Source organism: Corythoichthys intestinalis, chromosome 3, assembly GCF_030265065.1.
Source record: "Corythoichthys intestinalis isolate RoL2023-P3 chromosome 3, ASM3026506v1, whole genome shotgun sequence".
Classification (NCBI taxonomy): Eukaryota; Metazoa; Chordata; class Actinopteri; order Syngnathiformes; family Syngnathidae; genus Corythoichthys; species Corythoichthys intestinalis.
Genome location: NC_080397.1, coordinates 67,592,829 through 67,604,604, shown reverse-complemented (window position 1 = coordinate 67,604,604; position 11,776 = coordinate 67,592,829). Strand labels below are relative to the sequence as shown.

General features: G+C 39.9%; 1 protein-coding gene across 3 annotated transcripts in view; it reads right to left on the bottom strand.

Moving 5' to 3' along the window:
* LOC130913702 (aldehyde dehydrogenase family 3 member B1-like) overlaps nucleotides 1-11,776 on the bottom strand; it is a 19,209-nt gene extending 7,433 nt beyond the window's left edge. The window contains exons 1-9 of one of the 3 annotated variants that reach the window (XM_057832513.1): nucleotides 11,661-11,776; nucleotides 11,465-11,577; nucleotides 10,947-11,142; nucleotides 9,202-9,312; nucleotides 8,855-8,975; nucleotides 8,705-8,790; nucleotides 6,298-6,379; nucleotides 1,103-1,492; nucleotides 857-1,023 (exon numbers count right to left, since the gene is read on the bottom strand). In XM_057832513.1, the coding sequence (XP_057688496.1) occupies nucleotides 857-1,023; nucleotides 1,103-1,492; nucleotides 6,298-6,379; nucleotides 8,705-8,790; nucleotides 8,855-8,975; nucleotides 9,202-9,312; nucleotides 10,947-11,142; nucleotides 11,465-11,517 (1,206 nt within the window). In that variant the 5' untranslated portion in view covers nucleotides 11,518-11,577; nucleotides 11,661-11,776. The other 2 variants (XM_057832511.1, XM_057832510.1) reach the window with 2 other exon arrangements.

The following is an 11,776-nucleotide window of genomic DNA, read 5'->3' as shown; positions in this document are numbered from 1 at the left end:
AGTTTTGGCTTAAAGTACGGCTATCAAATTTATTGCGTTAACGGCGGTAATTATTTTTTCTTAATTAATCACGTTAAATAATTAACTCATGCGCTGCACGACCCACTCACGCATTGTCGCGTTCAATCTTTAAAGGCGCCGTTTTACCAATATGTAGAGCTAAACGCAGCATATAATTAGTAGAGAGAATTTTGACAGCCTTTGGAGCCTTTTTTTATTAGGCTAAAGCCTTACATTTCCTCTCTCAGCAATTTAAATTAACGTGGGAGGCAATGTGGGGAAGAAGGTAGTAGTGGATCATTTTCTTAACACTATGTTCTTTCCCAACGCAGAGAAGATAGCTCAATTGGTGCCCCTACGCACAGTCATGGTTGCACTTCCCATCATGCATTTGGGCAGAACAGTTAAATGGCTACAGTATCATTTACTGAAAGCTCAACAAATACACTAGATGGCAATATTTAGTCACAATATACAAAGTCATATTTATCCTTTAAGAATTACAAGTCTTTCTATCCGTGGAGCCCTTTCACAGAAAGAATAATGTAAATGCCATCTTGAGGATTTATTGTCATAATAAACAAATACAGTACTGTATGTTGAATATTCGTCCGAGTTTTATTCATTTTTTTCTGAATGCATTGCCAAAATGTATATGATCGGGAAAAATTATCGGGAATGATAGGAATTGAATCGGGAGCGCACACAAAAAAAAAAAAAAAGCAATCGGATCGGGAAATATCAGTATCGGCAGATACTCAAACTAAAACGATCAGGATCAGATAGGGAGCAAAAAAACATGATCGGAACAACCCTAAAATGCACAGTGTTATTATACTCTACTTCTGTCTCATACCTTGCTGTTGTTGGAATAAACGTACACACACAGGGGTTTCTCTTGTTTGTTGATGAAGGCAATCGTCTCGTCCACGTCGTTTACAGAGAGAACCGGAAGAACCGGGCCAAAAATATCTTGTTGCATGATTGGGTCCGATGCGTCCACCTCTGTCAGTATGGTTGGAGCTTTGGACAGAAAAAAAAGACAGTTTTCTCAAATATTTTTTTGAATATAATTCAATTTTATTTTTGCGTTGTCTCTTACCAATATACCTCTCTGCCTCTGTCACCTGTCCACCCAAGGCCACTTTGCCAGATCTCCACAACAAGTCTTTTGCACGGTTAAAGATATCCACATTAACCATGCGGCCGAAACTGGTGGATTCTCTGGGATCAGAACCGTAGAAGCGCATCAAGCAGCATTTCAGCGCCTGGACCAGACGGGTTTTTACTTCCGAATGGCACAGGATGTAATCAGGGGCTACCATGCTCTGCCCGGAATTATGGAAGCGGGCCCAGGCAATTCGCTGTGCAGTGATGGTAACATCACAATATTGATCTACGTAGCACGGGTTCTTCCCACTCAGAATAAGGGTGATGGGTGTCAGACACTGAGCTGCGGCTTGTGAAATTCGAATTCCTTCCTCTCGGATTCCTGGATAATAACATAAGCCATCAAGTAAATATGCCATTGATAAGTTTATGTTAGGATGTGTCAGACTTCACCATCAGTTGACTAGACAGCTCCTACAGACATTGCGCCACGCCTTCAATTAAGGGGCAGCGTGTTGTGCAGCTTTCACTGCTATAAACTCAAACACGCTGCGTTCAAATGCCGGATTTAGGTGGAAAAGGATGAAAGTTTTACTACATTCAAGCGGCAAGTGTCTCAAGAGTCATTTGTTCGAGGATTCAAAGGTAATTATAAAATAGCACCATGCATTCACTTTGAAATGTTGATGAATAGGGAAAACATTTGTGTTACTTTAGCTTGAAATATTTACGCAAAATGAATGATAACTGCGCGTTTTTCTTTTTTTTTTTTGCTTTTAACCAATAATTTGGACTGTTTTACGTTCATATTAGGGCTGTCCCAAACGACTAATTTCCTCCCGATTAGTCAGCCGACTATTTTTACGATTAGTCGACTAATCTAATAATTTTTTTTTTTTTTTTTTTTTTACTAATTTAATAATGAAATTTTTGTTAAAGCTTATTAATTCACAAAAAACATTTTGGAGCACCTAAATTCTTTATTAACGTATAAATAAATAACATAAATATCAATAATAAATCACAAGCAATGATGTCAAATGCTGCTGGCATTAACTGGTGCAAAAAAATGTAAGCGGAAACACTGTGACTTCACCTTTTTAACAGGAGTTAAAACAATTCTTACTCTTTTTGCGGTATGTCATTGTCTATATTGTTCTAAAGGTTCAAATGAATTGCAATGTCCCGGACAATAATTTCCAGAACACTTTGTGTGAGTTCAGATGCTCTTTCCTGTGTGCAGCCCACATTTTTTGGGGAGGGGAAAAACTTTTGTTTGTTTTAACCTAAAGATAATGCAGAGGGCACACTGAAATATTACCACAATTATTTTGAATGAAAGGCACACATACTCACAGTAACAAAAATCAAGTATATAGTATTAGTTTTATAGTATACTACTATATGTAAAACTTTATAATATTAAATAACTAACATTAGTGCAGTCATGGATTACAGTAAGCAGGCCAGTGGTGTTTCCATATATATTTTTTATTATGTATGTACAGGATATATGTATATATTTTCCCTAAGTGGGCGCTTCCATGATCCTAATAAATTTAATAATAATTTTAAAAAATATATACAGTGTTGGGCACGTTACTTTAAAAAAGTAATTAGTTACATTACTCACTACTTCTTCAAAAAAGTAACTGAGTAACTGAATTACTCTATAGTAAAGGTAAAAGTAACTATTTCCGTTACTTTAAAAAGAACTTGTTGTATGTCAAAGAATTTGAAATTTTCTGAGCAGTATTCGAGCCAGTGGAATAGAGAAGAACAGACAGGTAGTTAACTTGTTAGGTGCTTCAGCAGATTTGAATTGCTTACCATAGATGTCGACAAAAGCTTTGCCCCGGGACATAAATTACACATTACATGCAGGTTCTTTCCTTTAATTTTGACAAACTTAAAGGACATTTTTTCTTTTGAATGCTCTGTTATCCCGACCCTGTGCATCTGTTTTGCGTGTGTGTTTGCCGCACGCGTTGTTCCGGTTTGCTTGTGAAATCACCGGCTCTGATTGGCTTACAACGACACATGACTCTAACCCTCAGCCAATCACAATCACTTCCATCGCATCTCTCGAGGGGCTGCATTTAGGTAGGCTCGTTTCCCGACAATTCACGTCACCTTCAAAGCGTCTGCCGTACTCAAGATGGAAGCAGAATTATTGCTGGCTGACAGTGGGAGATGGGAACGAGGCTAGCATTAGGTGTAACAAATAGAGAAACGTTACCAAACTTTGGAAAGCATTGTCTAATTGAATGAGCAGGGACAAACAGCTTGGAGTCAGAAGTACGTGCGCTATTCTCGAACCTGAACGCACCCAAAGTCTTGGATTATAAATCAACAGAGTAGAGAGCCGACTCGACACGGCTTGTAGTTTCTTCAATTTATTCAGAGTAAGTAACGCACCGCTTTTGACCGTCAGTAACGGTAACGGCGTTGTAACGGCGGAAAAAGTAATTAGATTACCCCGTTACTGAAAAATAATGCCGTTACGTAACGGCGTTACTCCCAACACTGCTATATAATTCAATAAAAATGCGCTTTGATACGACGCACATAAAGGCAACTTCCATTTAAAAAATCGTTAGAGAGTTGTATGGACTTACAATCCGCGAGCTTGTTGTTTCTTGTTGTCTTCGAAAATTACTGTATACTTGGGTGACGACGCTTCAAGTGTTCGTTTATAGCCGACGTGCTACTGTGGTATGCGAGCTCAGTTTAGCAAAGAGTACACACAGTGGCACCCTCCATATTTTCCTTGATATAATTCCAGGCTCTGGCTATTCTGGTCCGCTTTTTTGGCTTTATGCCGCTTTCACGTGTTACAATCTCTGCCCTTTTTTGGAAATTGGCGGTGTTTTCAACCCCTCGCCGGTGATTCACTTGGCTCGTTGTCGTCGGTTCGTCTGGGTTCGTCCGATTTCTTCCTCGGGAAGGCGGCGGCGTGCATAAAAACACCGAGAGGCGTCGGATGGCTCTTTAAGGATACTTTTATTGACCAAAACAAAAACGTGGGGGATGAAGCCACTCAACTCGGCGCTACCTGCGCACTTTTCCAACTCGCAGATCTCGCTCCCTCTCTCTCGCTCGCTCACTTTCTTCCTCTTTGCTCAATCTCACAACGCCGGTCACATTGAAATAACAGCGGCCCCCTTGGGGGTGCCAGTAACAACCGCTTGTATCGCGAGCACCAGCCATTCTAAACTTTATCCTCTATTTTTTTTAACCCGTCATTACCCGTCGACGGTATGTTTTGCCCGTCGACGCATTTACGTCATCGATGACGTCGACTAGTCGGGACAGCTCTAGTTCATATCTAACTTTACATTCAAATGATCAGGTAATTTTTGGCCCACTGCCCGTTTTTTGCCCAAAAATTATTTACACATTTCTGTGTCCATACAAAGAAAAAAACGCATTTTACGCATTTTATTTTATCTAACATTTTAATCGAAAAACGACGGCCAGATAACCTGCGAGACATGCTGAGGCAATAGTAACATCAGAATTAAATAGGGCTGTCAAAATTATCGCGTTAACGGGCGTTAATTCATTTTTTAAATTAATCACGTTAAAATATTTGACGCAATTAACGCAGATGCCCCGCTCAGACAGATTTAAATGACAGTATAGTGAAACGCTCACTTGTTGTGTTTTATGGAGTTTTGCTGCCCTCTGCTGGCGCTTGGATGCGACTGATTTTATAGGCTTCAGCACCCATGAGCATTGTGTAAGTAATTATTGACATCAATCATGGCGGGCTACTAGTTTATTTTTTGATTGAAAATTTTACAAATTTTAGTAAAACGAAAACATTAAGAGGGGTTTTAATAAAAATTTTCTATAACTTGTACAAACATTTTTCTTTTCAGAACTACAAGTCTTTCTATCCATGGATCCCTTTAACAGAATGTTAATAATGTTAATGCCATCTTGTTGATTTATTGTTATTATAAACAAATACAGTACTTATGTACCGTATGTTGAATGTATATATCCATCTTGTGTCTTATCTTTCCATTCCAACAATAATTTACAGAAAAATATGGCATATTTTATAGATGGTTTGAATTGCGATTAATTAATTTTTAAGCTGTAATTAACTCGATTAAAAATTTTAATCGTTTGACAGCCCTAGAATTAAACCTAAATAATTTGTGATCGCATATAGAAAAATGCAAAGTTTGCTACTGTTGAGTAAAATTAAGATGATTCTGCATGCTTTCCTCAAGTTTCTGATGTGAAAATTGAGTGATTTATTAACTGTTGAAAACTTACAAAATTAGAACAAAACAAAAAAAACTAAGTCGGGCAAAAAAATTCTATGACATGTTAAATATAATAATATATACAGTGGTATAAAAAAGTATCTGAACCTTTTGAAATTCCTCACATTTCTGCATAAAATCACCATCAAATGTGATCTGATCTTTGTCAAAATCACACTGATGAAAAAAACTGCTTTAACTAAAACCACCCAAACATTTATAGGTTTCCATATTTCAATGAGGATAGCATGCAAGCAATGACAGAAAGGGGGGAAATAAGTGAACCCTCTGCATAAGGAGACTTAAAGAGCAGGACATTTTAAATCAAAATCTGTTGCCCTTTGCCTGAAAGCTGAAGATGGGTCGTCACTGGGTCTTTCAGCAAGACAATGACCCTAAACATATGGCCAAATCTACACAGAAATGGTTCACCAGACACAAAATCAAGCTTCTCCCATGGCCATCTCAGTCCCCAGACCTTGTTTTGTTGGCAAAAGGGGGTTGTACAAAGTATTAACACCAGGGGTGCTAATAATTAATGGATTTTTCTCTTTTTTCCATTAAGGTCCCATATTATTTGAATTAAAAAAAAATTATTAGAAGCTAAAAAACATCTTAACCAGGGGTGCCAATAATTATGGAGGGCACTGTATATCATAATTAATCGGGATTTTATTAGGGAACGACTTTGATTGTTTTGTTTTTTTTATGTTGCTTCTCATGGAGACTCATATATGCCTAAAGGAGGTGCCCGTTTTTGTTTTAGGTCGCTAGTGGCTTTGGTTTTGAAAATATTTGAATTTTAAGTTTTTGAAAATAGGCCCCCTATGGATCGGCCTCGAGCCCTGTACCCCATCAACTGATAGTGGAGTCTGTGAATGTGTTGTACGGCTGTACTTGGTATTACCAGAAAAGAATACATGATCAAATTTAAGTTCCACAATATCTGCTAGGTCATTGATGCCTGCAAGAATTACATGGAAGCATTCCTAGAGGAAACCAAGAATTGCAGATCATTACATTTTCATCATGATCTCGGAATCATTTCAATCCTGAAAAAAAAAAAAAATTGAATCATCTACAGTGGGGAGAACAAGTGTTTGATACACTGCCAATTTTGCTGGTTTTCCCACTTACAAGCCATGTAGAGGTCTGTAATTTGTATCATAAGTTCTCTTCAACTAGTAAATATTTCGGCTCTTAGTTCTTTTTTAAGAACCCCTCCTGTTCTCCACTCATTACCGGAAGTAACTGCACCTGTTTGAACTTGTTACCTGTATAAAAGACACCTGTTCACATGCTCAAACAAACAAACTCCAACCTCTCCACAATGGGCAAGACCAAAGAGCTGTGTAAGGACATCAGGGATAAAATAATAGACCTACACAAGGCTGGGATGGGCTACAGGAAAATAAGCAAGTAGCTTGGTGAGAAGGTAACAACTGTTGGAGCGATTATTAGAAAATGGAAGAAGTTCAAGTTGACGGTCAATCTGCCTCGTTCTGGGGTTCCATGCAAGATCTCACCTCGTGGAGCATCACTGATCATGAGGAAGGTGAGTGATCAGCCCAGAACTACACGGCAGGACCTGGTCAATGACCTGAAGAGAGCTGGAACCACAGTCTCTAAGAAAACCATCGGAAACACATTATGCCGTCATGGATTAAAATCCTACAGCGCACGCAAGGTCCCGCTGCTGAAGCCAGTGCATGTCCAGACACGTCTGAAGTTTGCCACTGACCATCTGGATCATTCAGAGGAGCAATGGGAGAAGGTCATGTGGTCGGATAAGCCCGAAATTGAACTTTTTGGTCTAAACTCAGCTCGTCGTGTTTGGAGGAAAATGAAGGATTAGTACAACCCCAAGAACACCATCCCAAACGTGAAACATGGATGAGGAAACATTTTTTGGGGCTGCTTCTCTGCTAATGGTACAGGACGACTGCACCGTATTGAGGGGAGGATGGATGGGGCTATGTGTCGCCAGATCTTGGCTGACAACCTCCTTCCTTCAATGAGAGCCCTGAAGAGGGGCCATGGCTGGGTCTTCCAGCATGACAACGACCCAAAGCACACAGCCAAGGCAACTAAAGAGTGGCTCCGTAAGAAGCATCTTAAGGTCCTGGAGTGGCCTAGCCAGTCACCAGATCTGAACCCGATAGAAAATCTATGGAGGGAGCTGAGAGTCCGTGTTGCCCGGCAGCAGCCCCGAAACCTGAAGGCTCTGGAGAAGATCTGCATAGAGGAGTGGGTCAAAATCCCTGCTGCAGTGTGTGCAAACCTTGTCAAGGACTACAGGAAACATTTGGTATCTGTAATAGCAAATGTCAAGTTCAAAAATAGACCCTTAGGTAGACATTTGTAAAATTACCCAAAAATAAGGAGAGAAGACACTCAGTTATCTTGGCCAAGGAGAGCAAAAGAGTGACTAGACAGAGGAATGCTAGATTACGCTGTATAGTCACCAAAATTGATCTAAGGAAAAACCCTCCTTGGTATTTTTATTTAGGGGTTTGTCCTAACACAGAAGGGTGCCGCCCTGAGGGAGGGGGGAGCAAGCTGGAGACACCCATGTGATTTTGGTTGGCTATGTGTGAGCATGTAGGTGGAACTAACTAAGTACACGTGTGTAAGCAAAGGCACATGAAAACAACGGTCAAAATGACCCAGACACTTCAGTTATGCAACGCTGCGGCCATGGAAGATGTCATCGAATGGAAAATTGTCCTCGAAGGTCTAGACGAAAGTCCAGACGCCAGGTGCTGAAGATGTCTCGGAAGGTCTAGTTACGCAATAATGCGGCCATGAAGCAAGGCAGTTGTCATCCCGACCCTCTTTACTCTTTGTAACACTTAAACATTATACTACAACCTAGTATAGCAAGCAGAAATCATTTACTGGTTATATCAATAAGAGAAAAATATGGCAATATGTATTATTTATGGTATCTATGAGCAGAAGCAAATATTCAATCAATCAAGCAAATATTTAATCAATCAACCCTCGATAATTACCTCAACAGCAAACAAAGGTTTCTGTACCAAATATTAAGTTCGATTTTTGTGATGTATCAAATACTTATTTCATGCAATTAAATGCAAATTTATTATTTTAAACTCATACAACGTGATTTTCTGGATTTTTGTATTAGATTCCGTCCCTCACAGTTGAAGAGAACTTATGATACGAATTACAGACCTCTACATACTTTGCAAGTGGGAAAACCAGTAAAATCGGCAGTGTATCAAATACTTGTTCTCCCCACTGTAATTTTCTTGAAATTGCTGGCTATTAAAATAAATACTAGTACACACATTGTCCAAATAGGAGGGGATGAGTCGATGAAGAAGTGCTGCCGTGTAAGCAGTGCTCACAGAAGGACTGATGATGGCACAGTTTCCTATCAAACAAATAAATCATGAGTGTCTGTAAAATACACTTGAATATGTGTAGGATGGCTGTACCTGCTGCAATGGCCCCTACCAGTGCCACCAGGCACATTTGGACAGGACTGCACCAGGTCCCCACAATCAACACAACACCCAGGGGCTCGTTTACTACCAGACACTCATCCAAAGTGGCGGACTGAGCAAAGTAGACACGCTTAAAGTCAACTCACTGAAACTCATGAGGCAACGAGTTGATCACTTGACACAAGGGCGAAAACACTGTTTACGATTTCAACTCTGCTAATCTTCTTTAACAAAAGAATGCACTTCTTTGTAGCAAAGGAATGTTCCCTACTGTAAGACTGTGCGTGTAAATCATGAGTAATCTCAATCATGTTTTTTCTTTTACAAAACAGTCTCACCAGGTTTCTTTCCACATGCTGCGGCTGCATCCACTTCTTGAAGTTGCCTATCGCATGCAGAGCCTCGTTTTTAACCGGAATCAACTCTGACACGATAGTCTCAAATCGTGGCTGTTTCAAGACAGGAAATATTTGAAATTATCATTTTCAAAAAATCAGAATTTGTACTGCAACGATTAATCGATTAACTCGAGTATTCGATTAGAAATAAAACATTCGAATTTTGTTGCTTCGAGTATTCGTTCAAAGTGGCATTTTAATGGTTTATTATGAAAGTGTTTACATTTTGTTTTATTGGTTAGGGTGGATACACTGCCCAAAGGTCTGCCTCATTTCTTGAATCCAGCTGCTCCCTGTTAAGACCAACATAAGCTAAGTTTTTGTTTGAGTGTTTGAATGTTTTTTAATGCATTCGTAATTTAGTTTATACAGTGCCCTCCATAATTATTGGCACCCCTAGTTAAGATATGTTTTTTAGCTTCTAATATATATGTATATATTCTTTTCAAATAATATGGGACCTTAATGGAAAAAAAGAAAAATCCAACCTTCAATACAAGTGCATTTATTCAGTGGGGGAAAAAAATCCCACAAAGAAATAAATATTTAACATCAAAATCATGTGTGTCACAATTATTAGCACCCCTGTGTTAATACTTTGTACAACCCCCTTTTGCCAACAAAACAAGGTCTGGGCACTGAGATGGCCATAGGAGGAGCTTGATTTTGTGTCTGGTGAACCATTTCTGTGTAGATTTGGCCATTTGGCCACAGTCCCAGTTGAAGCCTCGGTCCCAGGCTTCAACTGGGACCGTGTGCTTTGGTCAGATGAGACCAAGATTGAGCTTTTTGGACATAAACACTCTAAGTGGGTCTGGCGTGCCACGAAAGATGCGCATGCTGAAAAGCACCTCATACCCACTGTGAAGTATGGGGGTGGGTCAGTGATGCTGTGGGGCTGTTTCGCTTCCAAAGGCCCTGGGAACCTTGTTAGGGTGCATGGCATCATGAATGCTTTGAAATACCAGGACATTTTAAATCAAAATCTGTTGCCCTCCGCCCGAAAGCTGAAGATGGGTCGTCACTGGGACTTTCAGCAAGACAATGACCCTAAACATATGGCCAAAACTACACAGAAATGGTTCACCAGACACAAAATCAAGCTCCTCCCATGGCCATCTCAGTCCCCAGACCTTGTTTTGTTGGCAAAAGGGGGTTGTACAAAGTATTAACACCAGGGGTGCTAATAATTGTGACACACATTATTTGATGTCAAATAATTATTTCTTTATGTGGGATTTTTGCCCCACTGAATAAATGCACTTGTATTGAAGGTTGGATTTTTCTCTTTATTTCCCATTAAGGTCCCATTGTATTTGAATTTAAAAAAAAAAAAAATCAAAAGCTAAAAACACATCTTTTTCAGGGGTGCCAATAATTATGGAGGGCACTGAAGGTATATTGCCTGAACCATTTGTTAAGAGCATTGTTTAAAAAATAAAAAAAAAAAGTATTAGCATTTTATAGCATTTAATCTAGCAGACTTGTGTAATGCAAGTTAGCCAATTGTTCTTTTGTTGTACGAAGATCCTTATTTATTAATTTTTTTTTTACCGTTTGAGGCTCAGCTCAGGTATTTAAAATTTTTATGTTCCTTATCCGATTACTCGATTATTCGAACTAGTTCATCGATTAATCGACTACTAGAATAATTGATAGCTGCAGCCCTAATCAGAATATCTCACCTTGTGAAGATCCCTCCCGAGAGCGTCTACAAAGTCACACTCATGTTCCTCCAACATTCGCACCACGGCCTCTAGCTGGGCTAGCCTGAAGTTCTCCTTGATGCTCCGCTTTGCTTGGAATGACACCCGAGCTCTCTTGAGCAGATCCTCGTACTGTAGAGGGTACGTCTTCAAGCACGGCTCACCTAGCCTGGTCCTACAACATCCAAAATTCAGTTAACATCTAACACTACCTTAAAAGACACTACCTTCACTACCTTCTGCATGTTAAACGGCCATTCCTTTGACATACAGAGCAAGCCTTTCCCTTTGTAGTCATTTCTGTTCTAGCAAGCTCTCCAGCGCTGGATTTCCTCATTGTAACCGTTAAGCTTGTGAAGTAAAAGCCCCGCTAGCATTAGGCATAGTGAAAATCCCAAGAAAGCTCCCCCACTAACTAGTCAGGTGATGGTCTGCATCAGCCACAGTCATCTTACTCACCAACCACCAAATCCGCAGAGGAATTCAATGAAACTCACCTACGTAGTGATTTGAACCATCTGCCAGGAGAAGGGCTTGGCGGGCTGTTCATGGCTTTACTGCAGTTCAGAGCTCTTTGGGCCTCTTGTGAAAGGTGCCACACTGTAAGGGACTGAGGAGGATGTGTGCTTTTGCGGCATAATCCACATTATACAGGAAAAGCACCCAATGTGGTCGCTCAGGAGTCATTCTCACCTAAACAGCTTCCTGTATTAGATGCTGTGTTGCCTTCTCACACAGCAGGTGCTTGTAATCAGACACAATTGACTTTAGAAAGTGAGGGAAAAAAACACTGACATTGGCGCAAAATG